The sequence below is a fragment of the Kogia breviceps genome, chromosome 2 (assembly GCF_026419965.1).
Source record: "Kogia breviceps isolate mKogBre1 chromosome 2, mKogBre1 haplotype 1, whole genome shotgun sequence".
NCBI classification, from domain to species: Eukaryota; Metazoa; Chordata; class Mammalia; order Artiodactyla; family Physeteridae; genus Kogia; species Kogia breviceps.
In genome coordinates, this window is record NC_081311.1 from 79,188,041 (window position 1) to 79,206,302 (window position 18,262).

Genomic DNA, 18,262 nt, shown 5'->3' on the forward strand with positions numbered 1-18,262 from the left:
CAAACTGGTTGGATCCTGGCTAGCAAACCACGCAGGGCGTTCTGTCATCAAACAAAACTGGAGTGTAGACGGCACGTTTAAAAAAAAGAAACACACATAAGAAAGGACCCAGGTTAAAATTCAACATAGAATTTTACATGAATTCTGAAATTACGTGACACAAACATATTTACTAAGTGTCACTTTATGGACCCAATTTGAAAAAAATGAAAATCCTATTGTACATTCACTTCTATAGGGAAAGTAGGTTTAGATTAGGCAAGTGCTGAATTATACAAGGTCATCAGAAAAGTCAGTCTTGAAAAACAGGTAACTGTGGAGAATAGGTGGGGAGGCGGGTCACGGTCCAGGTGATAAATACCTCCACCAGAAGGGAGAACAAGAAGAGGTTTTCAACTTTACTGTTTGGGAGTTTTGCGTTTTTTGTTTGTTTGTTTTTATAACTGAGGCTTATTCCTTTAATGCCCAAATGTTTTCACTTTGAAAAACTGCCTGAAAACACTGTAAAACTTTAATGTCTCCTGGGGGCTTGCTTCTGTATTCAACGGTTCCACCCAGAGGGCTCTGCTTTTCTCGTAGTAGCTGATTCTGAATTGTACTCTTATTCCTTCCTTGATTACAAACTGTCATTTCTCACTCTGGTCAACTCCCTCCTTCTATCCTAGAGCCCTCCGTTCTCCCCGTATTCCTTAATTTAACCAGATATAAACTGGATTGCAGGTAACGAAGGTTTTCAAATTGCAAGAATTAAATAAAAGCCAGGCTCTGAGTTAAGGCTTAACCGAGGGCCTGACGTGGGGAAAGCAGCAAGCTTGGGGGAGAAGTGTTTCAGCGGCTCAGAGGCTGACTCTGTGGGAGTCGGGGTGGACCTTGGCTTTGTTCCAGACAGAGACTCTGAGCTGGAAGCCTGACCTTCACCCCCATGTGTGACACTCAGGTATTCAACGCGGGTGCTACACAAGCGATGCGTCTGACCAACAGAGAGGCAGCCTGGTCTGGTGGGGACAGGAGCGTTGGGTCTGGCCTGGGGCTTGACTCCCACTTAGGACCTATGTGACGGGCACCGGCCGCAGAACCCAGGGCTACTTCTGTGGCGTCCACCTGGTGAAGAAAATAACCGGACCCAAAGAGTCATCATGAATGCTGTTTTTTCTGAGTATATCTCCAAAGGTGCTTGAAGGGGGCCTGGAACACGGCAAATGCTAAATGAGTGTAAGTAAAACAATAAGATAAATCTTACTTAGGTGGCTACCCTCATTCAAAGAGGAAATACAGGGATCTGCTTTTGCCCTTTCTTCCAAGAGCAAAGCCAATAAGTCAATGTCTCTCATTTGCTTGTTTATGGGAAAAAAAAACCCCAAACCCAACCAAACACCTGTACACTCCTCTGGGCAAAGCATCACACTGGGTGGTACAGCTGCTGACTTCAGCAGTACAATTTCTGCTCTCGGTAATATTACCTGCTATCACTGTGAAAAGTTTATTCTCTTTGAAAATCTTCCATGTCATTTTGACACAGGTAAAAATTTTTAGAGACAACCCGAAATTTGATTACTCTATTAATGACCTTAACTCACAAGAGTCTTTGAACGGTTTACTGATATTCCTAAGCAACTGACTTGATTCATTCTCATTTTAGCTGACGTTTCACATTAGAGTGCAGGGTGTTAGTCTGCAAAAAGGTTAAATGTAGATTTTTTTTTTAATTCGAAAAGAAATACGTGCTTGTCACAGAAAATCTAAAAACTCAGATGAGCATATGGAAAAAAAATTTCATGTTCTCATCAGCCAGGCCCATCACAGTTAGCCTTTTAGAGATTTCCTTGGTTATTTTACCACGTATTGTATATATTTGCCTACACTGGATCATTTGTTATATATACATCTGTATATACAGATTAAAGTTCTGGGGGTAGAGTTTTATGATACCCACTCATGGCAGAAATTTTTAAAATATAGGATGGTGGAAAGGTTATTAAAATTGCCTCTGCCTGTGTGTGTATGCAAAGATGCTTTCCTCTCCTCCACCTCACTCAGCTAGGTGCTTCTAATTTGAGCCTGTGTCTGCTGCCGTATTTGTGGAAGAGGGAAAATTATTTGCCCGTGGCCTTAGCCTCTAGTAGGGGCGGATTCTGGTCCAAAGAAGGTGAGTTCCATTGGGTGCCTGGATGGGACCCCAGACATTGGGCCTGTCCCATGAAACCTGGTAGGTAAGCGCCACCGGAAGTTCTCCTGGCCCAATTTCTCCTGGATTTCTCTAATCACAGAAGGACAGTAGCTAAACTGGAACCAGAATCCCAAGTTCTGTCTTCCAGAACTATACCTTTGCCATTTGGCCTCCTTAGAGAGCCTGGCACACAGCAGGTCTTTAAGAAATAAAAATTTTGGGCTTCCCTGGTGGCGCAGTGGTTGAGAGTCCGCCTGCTGATGCAGGGGACACGGGTTCATGCCCCGGTCCAGGAAGATCCCACGTGCCACGGAGTGGCTGGGCCCGTGAGCCATGGCCACTGAGCCTGTGCACCGGGAGCCTGTGCTCCGCAACGGGAGAGGCCACAATAGTGAGAGGTCCGCGTAACACACACACACACACACACACACACACACACACACACACACACACACACACAAAGAAATAAAAATCTGTTGCATGACAAAAAACCACCTGGAATCTCACCACCCAGAGATAAAACTGCTGCTAACATCATGTTTCTAAGGAAAAAAAAATTGATTATGCACCACAAGTTCTGATTTTCAGCATTGTTACCTGGGCACAGCCTGGGATTGATGACAGATTATCCTAAGGCTTTTATGAGTCACCAACCCTTCCTTAAAAAAGAAACAAACAAACCCCTGATGAATCGGGCCATTCAATATGTGTTTTGAAAGATATTTTTAAATGTTGGTGAGGTTTCTTTTTTCCTAATTATTATTTTGGTAGCTTATTTTAATGCTCACTCCATATTTTCCCCATGATTAATTAATGAGGAATCTAAACACTGCCAAAGTTTCTATCTTACAATAAAGAATAAAAAAGGCAGCAGGGGATGAGGCAGGGGAGACAAACTTTAAATGTTTCTTGGTTAAACACACTAGAAGCAGAAAACGGTGGGCACCAGCACATGGTCTAACTTCAGGAAGGGCCCCTTTGGCTCCCTAAGTGCCGGAGGCGAGGCGGGAAGCGGGCAGCAGGTGGCTGAGCAGCCCTTCCCACGCTGACTCAGTTTGCCTACATCCCATTGTTTGCTTCCACCTGGCAATGTTCTCCGCCAACACTGCGGCTCCCAGAACTCAGAGGGAGGGAGCGTCAATTCGACCCTCACCTGATCCTAAACCCGTCCTCTTGAGAAGCCTGCTGTACCCCGCCCAAGCAAAGGAGGGTTAACACAGAGAACATACTCTCTGAAGGCTTCTGTGAAATCCTGTAAGAGTTCTTTGCACTTCACTGCGGTGTGTGGTTGGAAAGTTTCTCTAGTGTGTAGTGCAGATTTTGAAAGTTAATGATAAACGTCTCAAATGATCTTGAATTTCGCCACACTAGCTATCACTGAAGCCCAGATACCTTTAGAGTCAATCATTTACCTGAAAGGGGATCTCCAGTACTGTCTGGAAAGCCATTCTCTTCTCCCTTAAAAAACAAAAAGCAATCTTCGTTAAAACCATACCCACACATGATTGGAGATGTTATCAATTTTCCAATTTAGTTAAATTTCCACCAAAAACTGTGGGTGGGAGAAGGAGGGTGGATCTTAAAAATGGTATTTTAATGGGTAGTAAGGCAGACAGAGAAAGACAATATCATATGGTGTCACTTATATGTGGAATCTAAAAAAATGGTACAAATGAAGTTATTTACAAAACAGAAATAGAGTCACAGATGTAGAAAGCAAACTTATGTTTACCGGGGGGAAAGCAGGGGAGGGATAAATTAGGAGATTGGGATTGACATGTACACACTACCATATATAAAATAGATGAATAACAAGGACCTGCTGTATAACACAGGGAACTCTACTCAATACTCTAATGACCTATACGGGAAAGAATCTATAAAAGAGTGGATATATGTATAACATATTCACTTTGCTGTGCACTCGAAACTAATACAACATTGTAAATCAACCATACTCCAATAAAAACATTTTTTAAATGGGTAGTGAATGATGTGTCTCTCCCTAGAATATAAGCTCCTGGAGGGCAGGGGCCCTTGCCTATTTGCTCTCCGTGCTGGATCCTCAGCGGCCAGAACTATGCCCAGCACATAGGAGACACTCAACACGTTTGTTAAATGAATTACTGTCCTTATTTTTTTAAAAAAGTATAAAGGCACATAACAACATGCTACTGTTTTGTTTTTTGTTAATTTCACATTATGGACTATTTCCCTTATTTTATTTCCTGTTTACTTTTTGTTGGGCTTGTTGTTTGTCAGTCCAGGTTATAATTCTTTCCTGTATCTATTACACTTTTAAAGTACATATTACAAAGCAGCAGAGAGGTTAAAAAGCAGCAACCAATTCCCTTGAGACGTAATTGTGTTTCTGCCTGCCTGAGGTTCCATTTTTACAATCATATACTACCTGGAGGGATTTACCTGATCTTCTTGTAGGGTGTAGGGTGTAGGGTGTAGGGTGTGTGTGTGTGTGTGTGTGTGTGTGTGTGTGTGTGTGTGTGTGTGTAAGGGTTTTCAATGAAGTCAGCAGAGGGTGTAGTGTGTGTGTGTGTGTGTGTGTGTATGTGTGTAAGGGTTTTCAATGAAGTCAGCAGAGGAGACCGACCCTAGTATATGTCTATGTTAACTCCATCTTTATAAAACTAAAATCTCTCAGCAGCTAACAGTACCCCCTGCATCCCTAGTACTGAAGTTGGGTCAAAGCCCTGGTGTAAGTCCAGCTGCACTCATAACCTCAGGCACATCCCTCACCAGCACTGGCTTCTGATTCCCTACTTGTATATTGAGGTGGCTGATAGACTCACTTATCGCTAAGCCAATGCTCCACATTCTCAGGTCTCTGAAAGTTTCACCTTAATGATGTGTTAACTCCCTGGTGTGTGCGTTTATCTCTGGGTGTTTATCTCCCTGGTATATCAAACATTTTAAACATTTTAAACGGTCTCTTCCTCTTAATCTCCTAAGAAGCCCTTCTCCTTGCTTGCACCTCATAAATGCCCACGCCTGGACAGTGCATAGACACTGATCTAATTACAATCCTATTTTGTTTCACACAAGACGTATTCCTATGTCTTACCGGCTAGAGTTTGTCCCCTAACTCATCTCAATACTGTTTTTGTCTGAGCCCCTGTCCCTTCCCACTGTCCTCACTAGTACAAAAAGCAAACTGCTCACCACGTGTATATACAGTTTGTAAGAGTTCGGGCAGTTCCTAAAAGAGCAAAAATTCCTCTCTGCAAGTTTTTACTTCTGCACGGAGAAACCCAGAAGCTCCGAGCTGTTAAGGCCACTATTCGTTATTCACCCGGTCGTGTGGAGACCTGCCTTTTAGCATCTGCGCGGCTCCAGCAGGACCAGGCAGGCTCGCCCTCCCATCAACACAGTCACTGCTCACTGAATTGGAAACTCGCGCGGAAGAAGCAAAAACAGGACCCTCGGGCTTCCCTGGTGGCGCAGTGGTTGAGAATCCGCCTGCCGATGCAGGGGACACGGGTTCGTGCCCTGGTCCGGGAAGATCCCACGTGCCGCGGAGCGGCTGGGCCCGTGAGCCATGGCCGCCGAGCCTGCGTGTCCGGAGCCTGTGCTCCGCAACGGGAGAGGCCACAACAGTGAGAGGCCCGCATACCGCAGAAAAAAAAAAAAACAGGACCCTCAGTGTCGAGACACACAAATGTTAATACTTGACAGATTTCTGTGGTACTAACGAGGTCCTGCTAAAACACGAACTGTCCTTTAAGTAAAGACCATATTACATGGCATATCTGACTTGATTTCTCATCATCTGGAGAAAATGTTACCAAAATCAGTGTCTGGCCAGACTCATCCCCCTGATGTAGACGAGGGACATGACTCAGAATTACTTGTGAAGGTTGATGGAGACAGAATTTAGATCTGCGATCTCTACTCTTGCTCTGATTATTACGTTATGCTACTTTTTAGGTTAGTTTTGTAAGAGTGAAATCAGAAAAGACTGACTTTTGTGGTTTTTAGGGTCTTACTGAAACCTCATTCATCACCTCTTTTCTGAGTAGCTAATAGGTACAAGCTCCTTTTGGGAATCCACCTACAAAGATAAAAGGACACGAACCCTTGACCTCAAGGCCTGCCCTCAGATATGCTGGGGAAACAGAGTCACACACGAGTAACTAAAATACAAGGCAGAATATGGTGCATTTCAATAGGGAGGAATAGATCAAGTCAGAGGGCAGAGGTTTCTTCCAACAAAAAACACCCAGAGGAGCTTTCTTCAAATCAGAGGCATCTGAGATGAGCCTTGATGAGGGTCTGGAGAGTGGGGACGGGGAGGAAAGGGCATTTAGCCGGAGGTCCACGTGAGCCCAAAAAGAAATGGCAACAGATGGGGCCTCTGTAGGGTGTTTTGTGTGAAGCGAAGGCAGTGAGGGGGTGACGGAGGCAGATGAGGTGGGAGAAATGGGCTGAGGCCTGAAAGCCAGTCTCAGGCGATGGAAGTCACTGAGGGGCTCTCACCAGAAGCAGGGCATCCTCGCAGCTGTAGAGGACCAGAGCGGGAACACGCACCCAGCTGCGGGGTGGAGGGATACACGGGTGGCCAGGGAGAGTGGGGCGGCCAGGCGATTTGATGGCAGGGGGGAAGCATGACTGATTCAAAGGCAAGAATTACGAGGCCCCCAAACCACTCCTTTGGGAGAGGAAGGGACAAAGCTAGAGCCACGTCAGGGATACAGCCAGGACGTGGGCAAGTGAGTGGAGGTGAGACTAAGAGCGAGTTTGGAAGATGAGATGGATAGACAAGATCTCGGCAGGAGCTGAGGATGTCTCTGGTCCTTGGGAGAGGCCGGGGCAGGAGACAGAGACGTGGCTGCTGACGTGGTCACGGGAGGAGAGAGAGGCCGTGGAGGGCATGCAGTGAGGTCACAAGCTCGAGGAGCACCCAACGGCCTACATTTAGGTGGTGAGGGAGGGAATGAGAAAGGAAAGCAGAGGAGGGAGGTCAGAGAGAAGGAGAGAAAAGGTCAGGGCTCCAAGGGCCACGTGCAGATACAGTGTGGTGAGGAGAAGAGTGGTTTGTGAAAGCAGCTCTAGCAGAGTGGTGGAAGCCGACGCACAGCTTCTAGCTGTTTCATTTTCTCCTGTCTCTGAAGCCTCGGCTTAGACATCACCAGCTCTAGGAAGCTCCTCCAAACTCTCCGTCTGGGTGACGGGCCCTGGGTGTTCCCACAGCATCCTGGACCTGCCACTCCCCAGGGCGCTCATTACAGTGGGTGGGGAGGTTTTGCAGTATCTCTTCTGCACTAGACTCTAGATTACAAGGCAAAGGGTCTTGTCCATGCTGTCCCGTAGTGATTAACACGCGTCTGAGACAGATGACACAGAAGATCTTCGGGAGGGGAAGTGAGTGGGAGGGAGGGAGCAAAGAAGCTGCAAATACAGCCCGGGCTCTGAGCTCTCCAGACCAGAGGATGCTGCTCCTCACGCTGCTGTCCTTGCCCCTCCCCCATCCCCTCCCACCCTGCTCTCTGGCCTCATCTCCTTGGTCACCAGTCCTGGGCCTCCACCCCCAAACCATCCTTCTCGCCTGGCTCCTGTCACTTAGTCACTGTCAACCATCTTAGCGATATGTTTAAAAACACCCTAGATGTGTCCGTCAGCTGTGGGCCTTCAGTCCTTAGCTCTGCATGATTCTACTCCACCAGTCTTGCTCTAAATGCTGAGTATTGCTGCGGAAAAAGAAACGACAAGCCTCACACATTCATGAGCTCACAAATCTGATCTCAGCTGGGTCCCAGCTGCTTTTTGGTCATTCTTGGTTTCCTTTCAAATTGTCCTCGTCAAGGCCCTATTGGGTCCTGTTGCAAAGCATTTCTGTTCAGAGGACTCGTTTTAATTCTCAGTGAAGTTCAAGCGCCATCTGTTGGGCTTTGGGAGACGACCTAAATGTCCATCAATAGATGAATGGATTAACAAAATGTGGAATACTACTCACCCTTAAAAAGGAAGGAAATTCTGACACATGCTGCAATAAGGATGAACCTTCCGGACATGATGCTAAGTGAAATAAACCAGCCACAGACATACAAATACTGTATGATTCCATTTATATGAGTTACCTAGAGGAGTCAAATTCAAAGAGACAGTACGTAAAATACTGATTACCAGGGAGTGGGGCAAGGGAGAGTGGGGAGTTCGTGTTTAATGGGGATAGAAGTTCAGTTTGGGAAGGTGAAGAAGTTCTGGAGATGGATGGTGGTGGAGGCTACACAACACTGTGAGCGTACCTACTGCCTCTGAACGGCGCACCTAAAAATGGTCAAGAGGGTCAATACTGCATGTGTATCTTACCACAGGGGTCCCCAACCCCCGGGGCCGCGGACCAGTACTGGTCTGCGGCCTGTCAGGAACCGGTCCGCGCAGCAGGAGGTGGGCAGCAGGCGAGTGAGCAGAGCTCGGTGTGCCGCTGCCCGTAGCTCGCATTACCGCCTGAACCATCCCCCGCCTCCACCTCCCATCAGTGGATAAACTGCCTGCCACAAAACCGGTCCCTGGTGCCAAAAGGTTGGGGACCACTGTTCTACCACACACAAATTTTTAAAAATCTCCTTAGGAAATCTGAAGGTAACCACGAAGTTGAACACCAATGGTTTATATATCCAAGTAGGCTAAAGAAACCCCCCATTTTGTAAAACCTTTCCATTGTGAATACGGGGGAATTACCTTATATTTGGGCAAGTTTGTTAACCTCTGCTGAGAATTCTTTGAGTAGAAAGTTGGCTAGGTGACACTAATTTTGCACTTTGGTGAGTTTATAACCTGGTCGTCGGGTCCCATTTCTGCTTAGGGAGCTGCAGGAACCAGGTGCTGAACAAGAGTCTCCCGTGGAGACTTACACGTGGTGATTTCACACCAGGCTCCGAGCAGCAGCGACCCCAGGGCCAAGAAGACACTCGGGGAAAAGCCCTCAACTCAGAGATGAACGTACTCCGTGTGCTGTCCACACGGGGGGATGGACTGATGGGCCGAACATGCTGACAGACTGATGGGGAGGATACTAACCAGCACCAGATTGATGGGGCCAGGTACCGGGTTTCTGGGAAACGTGCTCTTCTGGACTGTTCGGTTCATCTTTAAATGTCTATGCTTAGGGACTTCCCTGGTGGTTCAGCAGTTAAGAATCCGCCTGCCAATGCAGGGGACACAGGTTTGATCCTTGGTCCGGAAAGATCCCACACAGCAACTAAGCCCGTGCGCCACAACTACTGAGCCTGTGCTCTAGAGCCCGTGAGCCACAACTACTGAGCCCACGTGCCACAACTACTGAAGCCCGTGCACCTAGAGCCCGTGCTCCGCAACAAGAGAAGCCACTGCAATGAGAAGCCTGCACACCACAACGAAGAGTAGCCCCTGCTCACCGCATACTAGAGGAAGGCCACGCACAGCAACAAAGACCCAACACAGCCAAAACTAAAACAAATTTATTTTTTAAATGTCTTAGCTAACTTAGCTAACTTAGCTAAGTTAGCTTAGCTAACTAATAAAGAGCCCCATTTTTTTTTTTTTTTTGATGTCCGGGGTAGGAGTTTATTAAATAATTTATTTTTGCTGTGTTGGGTCTTCATTTCTGTGCGAGGGCTTTCTCTAGTTGTGGCAAGCGGGGGCCACTCTTCATCGCGGTGCATGGGCCTCTCACTATCGCGGCCTCTCTTGTTGCGGAGCACAGGCTCCAGACGCGCAGGCTCAGTAGTTGTGGCTCACGGGTCTAGTTGCTCCGCAGCATGTGGGATCTTCCCGGACGGGGGCACGAACCCATGTGCCCTGCATTAGCAGGCAGATTCTCAACTGCCTGCGCCACTGTGCAGATTCTCACTGTGCCACCAGGGAAGCCCTGAGCCCCATCTTTATAATTTTGCAAACTAAGGGGAAGATAACTGAGTGTGGGAAAGCACTCAACAGGTTGGTTAATCTGACCGTAGCCTAAATCTGGTTGGAAACCACCATGAAGACCAGAGTTATCACTGCCCACCTGGTGGCAGCAACCTACAGGACAGACAAAGAGCCTGAGAAGAAATGCCTCCCTTGCAAATGACTTAACACTGAATTACTTAACTAGCTGCTTTGGGAGAACAACCAATGCTAAAGCTTAATGTCTCTGCTTTATGAAAATATTTTAGTAAATGGCTTTCAAAATAAGATTTTAAATGCCTGAGTGTGCCAGAGTAACAGGGCTTATACAGCATGGATTTAGACTGTTCTAAATCTTCTCCCATCACTCAGCCAGTGCAACTCAAGCACCTTTCAATGCTATGAATTCCCAAGACAGACTCAACATCTGTGTAACTCTTCTGAATGTGTTTACTGATTATCCACTTCTAAACATCAGGACTAGACTATGTCTCTTGTCGGGTTTTTCTAAGTAACTTATACTCAATATTTTTTGTTTGTTTTTCGGCTGCTTCATTGCTGCGCGTGGGCTTTCTTTTAGTCGCGGCGAGCACTGGCTACTCTTCGTTGCAGTGTGCAGGCTTCTTGTTGTGGTGGCTGATCTTGTTACGGAGCACAGGCTCTAGGCACATGGGCTTCAGTAGTTGTGGCTCGCAGGCTCTAGAGTGCAGGCTCAGTAGTTGTGGCACATGGGCTCAGCTGCTCCGCGGCATGTGGGATCTTCCCGGACGAGGGCTCGAACCTGTGTCCCCTGCATCAGCAGGTGGACTCTCAACCACTGCACCACCAAGGAAGCCTGGCAGGCGGGTTCTTAACCACTGTGACACCAGGGAAGCCCTATACTCAATTCTTTTCCTGCAAATTAATTACTATTGTAGTAACTGTTTACTTTCATTTTTATTTTTTACTGAAGTATAATATACATATAGAAAATTAGACATACCTATTTATTTGAAAGTATACAGGCATAGCCTGGAGATATTGCAGATTTATTTCAAGACCACCACAATAAAGTGAGTATCTCAATCAGGCAAGTCACAGGAATTTTTTGGTTTCCCAGTGCATATAAAAGTTATGCTTATACCATCCTGTAGTATTAAGTGTACAATTGCATTCTGTCTAAAAAACAATCTACAAACCTTAATTTAAAAATACTTTACTGCTAAAAAATGCTAACCATCATCTGAGACTTCCACGAGTCATAATTTTTTTTGCAGTAGTAACGTCAAAGATCACTGCTCCCAGATCACCATCACACACATGATAATAATGAAAAAGTTTGAAATATTGCAAGAATTACAAAACGTGACTCAGAGACACGAAGTGAGCAAATGTGGTTGGAAAAATGGTGCTAACAGACTTACTGGACGCAGGGTTGCCCCAAATCGTAAAAACCACAATATCTGCAAAGCGCAATAAAGCCAAGAGCAATAACACAAGGTCTGCCTGTATTCTAGCCACTGGCTTTTAGAAATGTGTTTCAGTCAGGATACATTCATCCAGCATCTATTCAGTGTTGGCAACAATGCAGACCCCAGATACTGCAAGGTTACGATCCAGTAATGGGACAAAAACACGCACATAAACATTGATACCACAAGGAATAACATGTGAAAAAGGCACAGACCGAGTGCCAAGGGAGCATAAAGGTGGGCAGGAACTTGAGCGAGACGTCAGAAACAGGGCACGTTTCACCGAGGATGAAAGAACTAAATCTCGAAGAACAGGAATTTGAAATGAATGTTACGGTGCTTTGCTAGGATGAGAGCAAACCTGTGGGTTTGTGTACATTTAGTTCTTTCTTCTCTTCAGCGAGTTTTCTATCCAATTACAAGGGAGACCTGCTACTTCTGGAGCTGAAGTGAAGGTCAAAGACTGCAATGGCAGGCTTCCCTGGTGGCGCAGTGGTTGAGAGTCTGCCTGCCGATGCAGGGGACGCGGGTTCGTGCCCCGGTCCAGGAAGATCCCACATGCCGCGGAGCGGCTGGGCCCGTGAGCCATGGCCACTGGGCCTGTGCGTCTGGAGCCTGTGCTCTGCAACAGGAGAAGCCACAATAGTGAGAGGCCCGCGTACCACAAAAAAACCAAAAACCAAAAAACAAACAAACAAAAAGACTGCGATGGCTGTTCCTGTGACTTCAAGGTGGGAACGTTGAGGTGTAATTTCATACCTTGGCTATGGTTTCAAAGATGAAAGAGGGAGGGGTTTTTCCTTTGGGGGTGAAGTATAGTTGGTTATTGTTCAGAAATATCACGAAGTATTTTACAGGAGATTATGGCCTATGTTTCTGTCATTCACAAATCCTAGGCCAGAGGATACAAGCGACGCTGGAGCACAGACCAATCGAAGGTTCAAGATGAGGAAGTGCATTCGTGAACTCTTCATTTCAGTTTCTGATTTTCCTGTGCTACATAATTGTGTGCTAGCTGAAGAAAGACCACCTGGCTTCAAGGGCCAATATATGAAAAGTTTACTGAGCCGAAATACCACCTAAATGTCTGGATGATTTAGTCCATCAATTTTCTTTGAAGAAAACACCAAACACACGACAAAATAACAAGTATTCAAAATCATACTGTTTTTCAAAAAAGCAGCAAGAGATACAAAAATTTTTTTCTCCTAATCTCTCATCCCAGCTCCCTCCCCAGAGGTTACAACCTGGGGCACATGCTTCCTCAGTCCTTACTGACAGCCACACTCACAACCTATACAGAGATGTTGTTTAGCCCCAAACCATATTAATCTAAAACTTGGTTTATTTGTTTAACAATATATTCTGGGTATCTTTTGAGGTCAGTGGTCTCTCCTCTTTTCAATGGCTTAATAGTATTACATGTGTCAAAGTACCAAAATTCATTCAACCACTTCCTACCTATGTGCATGTAAGATACCCACAACTCTCCTCTGTTTCAAACACACTCTGCTGTGATATCTGTGAGATCAAGTCCTTAAAGCAGGACCACTGGATCAATGAGTAATAGATGAATGCCAAATAATTTCCTGAAAGTTGTATCAATTTACACTCTCAAACATGTATAAGGGCAGCTGCACCCTGAAACCCACACAAACTGGAACTTTAAGTGAAATTCTAGCCCACTTGTGAAATTCAAAGGCATTACAGTCCACAGGGCACTGAACAATAATGAGAATAGAAGCCGTTAGGTCAATTAGAGAAGATAAAGTAAAGGACCCGTGCAATTTAATGATTAATAAACAAACTCCTCTTTATGCTGCTCTCAGGGAAATAACTACTAAGTGCTAGGAAGCAGTCATTTTTGCCCTTTAGCTTGTACCTGTCTTACCACATTTTCTTTTGACTTGGTCCCAAAGTAGAAATAAGTCAAAGACACAGGCATGAATAGACTCTATCAAATTAGAGTACTATGATTTTTCTTTTAAAATTTCATTTCTGGAAAGCAATCGACAGATTCAACACAATCCCTATCAAACTACCAATGGCATTTTTCACAGAACTAGAACAAAAAATTTCACAATTTGTATGGAAACACAAAAGACCCCGAATAGCCAAAGCAATCTTGAGAAAGAAAAATGGAGCTGGAGGACTCAGGCTCCCTGACTTCAGACTATACTAGAAAGCTACAGTCATCAAGACAGTATGGTACTGGCACAAAAACAGAAATATAGATCCATGGAACAGGATAGAAAGCCCAGAGATAAACCCACACACATATGGTCACCTTATCTTTGATAAAGGAGGCAAGAATATACAATGGAGAAAAGACAGCCTCTTCAATAAGTGGTGCTGGGAAAACTGGACAGATACATCTAAAAGAATGAAATTAGAACAATCCTTAACACCATACACAAAAATAAACTCAAAATGGATTAAAGACCTAAATATAAGGCCAGACAGTGTAAAACTCTTAGAGGAAAACATAGGCAGAACACTCTGTGACATAAATTACAGCAAGATCCTTTTTGACCTACCTCCTAGAGAAATGGAAATAAAAACAAAAATAAACAAATGGGACCTAATGAAACTTAAAAACTTTTGCACAGCAAAGGAAACCATAAACAAGATGAAAAGAAAACCCTCAGAATGGGAGAAAATATTTGCAAACGAAGCAACTGACAAAGGATTAATGTCCAAAATATACAAGCAGCTCATGCAGCTCAATATCAAAAAACCAAACAGGACTTCCCTGGTGGCGCAGTGGTTAAGAATCCGCCTGCCAATGCAGGACACACGGGTTTGAGCCCTGTTCTGGGAAGATCCCACATGCCGCAGAGCAACTAAGTCCGTGCGCCACAACTACTGAAGCCTGCACACCCCAGAGCCCTGCTCCACAACAAGAGAAGCCACAATATTGAGAAGCCTGTGCACCACAACGAAGAGTAACTCCTGCTCGCCGCAACTAGAGAAAGCCCTATGCAGCAACGAAGACCCAACACAGACAAAAATTAATTAATTAATTAATTAACTAAAAAAAAAAACCAACCAAACAAAAAACAACCCAATCTGAAAATGGGCAGAAGACCTAAATAGACATTTCTCCAAAGAAGCTATACAGATTGCCAACAAACACATGAAAGGATGCTCAGCGTCACTAATCATTAGAGAAATGCAAATCAGAACTACAATGAGGTATCACCTCACACTGGTCAGAATGGCCATCATCAAAAAATCTACAAACAGTAAATGCTGGTGAGGGTATGGAGAAAAGGGAACCCTCTTGCACTGTTGGCGGGAATGTAAACCGATACAGCCACTATGGATAACAGTATGGAGGTTCCTTAAAAAACTAAAAATAGAACTACCATATGACCCAGCAATCTCACTATTGGGCATATACCCTGAGAAAACCATAATTCAAAAAGAGTCATGTACCACAATGTTCATTGCAGCTCTATTTACAATAGCCAGGACACAGAAGCAACCTAAGTGTCCATCAACAGATGAATGGATAAAGAAGATGTGGCACATGTATACAATGGAATATTACTCAGCCATAAAAAGAAACGAAACTGAGTTATTTGTAGTGAGGTGGATGGACCTAGAGTCTGTCATACAGAGTGAAGTAAGTCAAAGAGAAAAACAAATACCGTATGCTAACACACGTGTGGAATCTAAAAAAAGGTTCTGAAGAACCTAGGGGCAAGAAGGGAATAATGACAGACGTAGAGAATGGACTTGAGGACTTGGGGATGGGGAAGGGTAAGCTGGGACGAAGTGAGAGAGTGGCATGGACATATATACACTACCAAATGTAAAATAGATAACTAGTGGGAAGCAGCCACATAGCACAGGGAGATCAGCTCGGTGCTGTGTGACCACCTAGAGGGGTGGGATAGGGAGGGTGGGAGGGAGATGCAAGAGGGAGGAGATATGGGGATATATGTATACATATAGCTGATTTACTTTGTTATACAGCAGAAACTAGCAGTTACACTCCAATACAGATGTTAAAAAGAAAAAATAAATAAAATTTCATTTCTGGGAAGTTCATTATAGAAAAAAGGGACTCAAGGTCCTGAAATGATGTCTGTGGTTGGTTGGCATGAATTTGTAGTGGGAAGAGCAGTTTACATTTCATCATTTTCTCCAGGAATCAAAACCAGAGAAAGGAGGTGGTCCTAGTCCACCTAACCTAGGGCTGGGCAAGGCAGGTTCCACCCAAAATCAGCAAGAGCATCACCACAATGCCTGATGAGTGGAGGCTGTTAGCAGCTAAACTTATGGGCAGAGGAAGTGAGGGGGGAGGAAGAAAGAAAAGAGACCAGGTTAGGTCACCGATGTGGGAGGGACTGTCCCCAGGGATAAGATGTGATGGTTCCACGTATGGCAGAGCACAGTGAGAAGGCAGGCAGGTCACTGGAAGATCCAAACCAGAATAAATAAATGTAGGCTAGAAAAAGTAAGGTGACACAACTTGAGGCAGTTAAACACCAAATGGGAGATGGAATCAGATCATTATCTGTTTTAGGCAAAACTGTCTAAGGTATTAAAAGGCAGAAAGAAAAGATCCACAGCTCTTAAAGACCCTAGTCAAGTTTACCTGGTATTATTCACGTAGTTTTCACTTCGTAATGGTTAGCGCATCTATTCATTGATTCTACCATAGCACCTTCTATCACCGTGTTAGAGGAGAGACAGTCAACTCTGCAGACTGATGGGAAGGCAGATAAATGAAGCACAAAGGGAGCTGGGAGACTAAGGAGCACAAGGCAAGAGAGATTAGAGACTGAAATTCATAGAATCAAACAAGTGATTCCCATTCTAGCAAAACCAACCCCTTGAAATTCCTTCTCCCTCCTCTAAATGCCCAGATAGCTCTGTCTCAAGAACCAACCTTCTGACAGCCTGTTTAAAGAAGAAAGTGCAGCCTGTCTGGACTGGGAGATGGTGACTGCGAGGCTAAAGGGAGTCCCTCTCACCAGAGTTAAAAATACCAAGTGTAAGGAAATTCCCTGGCCGTCCTAATGCACTTCCATGGCAGGGGGCCCTAGTTCAATCCCTGGTCGGGGAGCTAAGACCCTGCAAGCCGCATGGCACGGCCAAAAAGTAAATAAAATAAAATAAAGGAACTTAATAAAATCCAGATCAATAGTGTAAAATTCACAATGTTTGCCACCCAATAAAAAATTAATAAACATACAAAGAAGGAGAAAATCTGATTAATAACTAGGAGAAAATATGTCAATTTAAAAAAAAAACCTTAAAAATACCAAGTGCAGGTTCTGGGCAAAGTTCTCTAGTTTTATCTGGTTCCCCATCTCTACATTTCACATCAGGGGCGAAGTAAGGAATTACCAAGTATTTCCTAAAAGCAGAACAATCTGATTTTCCCTTAGAGAACAAACGAAAGGACTCGCCAATCTATCAAACAGATCTTGTCAGAGCTTGAAAGCATTGCTGCATATCCAGAAGGGCAGGTAGGGGCCTGCTGGGCTGACTCACAGAAGATAACCATCTACGGCAAGTGCTGGTGGGGTCCATCCCCTGTTATTAAAACACACGTAACTGCTTCGGGTTTGCAGACGGTCTCTGCCAAGGCAATGAGGCTGCTGGACGGGATTTTGCCACCCACCTCTCAGTTTACCTCTCCATTTACCGATTTTGTTGCGGTAGTATTCAGCCTAGTGCTAGTCTGCCAGACTGACAGCACTGAGAACTGTGGAAAAGCCTGTCTCCCTAGATGTAGGCCAGGCAAGAGGCCCAGCAGCAACGGGTAACACCAAGTGCTACCGATTCAGAAATGCTAGGCATGAGGGGGTACACGGGGGTGGAGGGATGGTGGACAAGGCCCCAGGTCCCAACTCAGCCACCCAACCACTGGCTCAGGTCCCCTCTGTGAAACAACCTGATTTCTAGGGTCCCCTTCAGCTCTAAAGATGCCAACTTGTCAATTTGAGCATCTGGGCCCAAATCCACTTTCTAAATGGTCAGGATTAGCAATGCCAAGCCCCCCTGCTGATTTAGTACCAGGAAGCGCCAAGCTCAGGTGATAAGGTATAATATGGACAGGGCTCCGGCCTCTGTCAGAAAAGAGGGTGTGCAGGAGAGCTGGGAGGAAGGTGAGAGCCCAGAGGGTATGTGAAGGGCCAAGGCTACAGGGGAGAGTCCCGCCTGAGATAAAAAATATGTGTCCTTGGAAATAAGAGACTTCTGTTTCTTTGGTGAATAAATAAGATACAAAATTAATCTCTTGGGCTGCTACTTTAGCATCAGTTGTTAAAGACACTTTTCTGTCTTGGCTATCATATTATACTCTGTATAATACTATCAACGGACCCGCATGCTTGGAGTTTCTGTGGCTTAAAACTGCATGTATGTCCCCTGCCCGCCATTTACTCTGGGTAATATAATGTGGAACTTTAAAAGGCTTGTTTAATTTCGAAGACATCAATTAGGTGTTGATAGGCTTTCGATAGATAAGACAACATGTTTTTTTAAAATTTGGTCGTATTTATGACTAGGAATTGACTTTGAGTCCTTACAGCTTGCTTAGTGGAAGGACAAACTGTCAGTGTGGCCTATTAGGTCTAGCCTGTAAATAGAGATGTAAATGTAGTCTAAGGAAATATATAGCCTTATATGGTGGGGACTGACACTTGGACATCCATCATAGCAGTACTGAGAACAGTAAAGCAGTTGAAACAATCTCAAAGTCCCATAACTGGGAAACTCAAGCAACTCTACGGCATAGAATATA

The 18,262-nt window shown here is 45.0% G+C and overlaps 1 protein-coding gene across 1 annotated transcript in view; it reads right to left on the reverse strand.

The window, feature by feature from the left end:
* The window catches only part of EDARADD (EDAR associated via death domain), a 54,286-nt gene that overhangs the window by 8,983 nt on the left and 27,041 nt on the right, over window positions 1–18,262 (reverse strand). Inside the window, 1 exon segment of the mRNA XM_067027483.1 lies at window positions 3,580–3,625. Coding sequence (XP_066883584.1) covers window positions 3,580–3,625 — 46 coding nt within the window.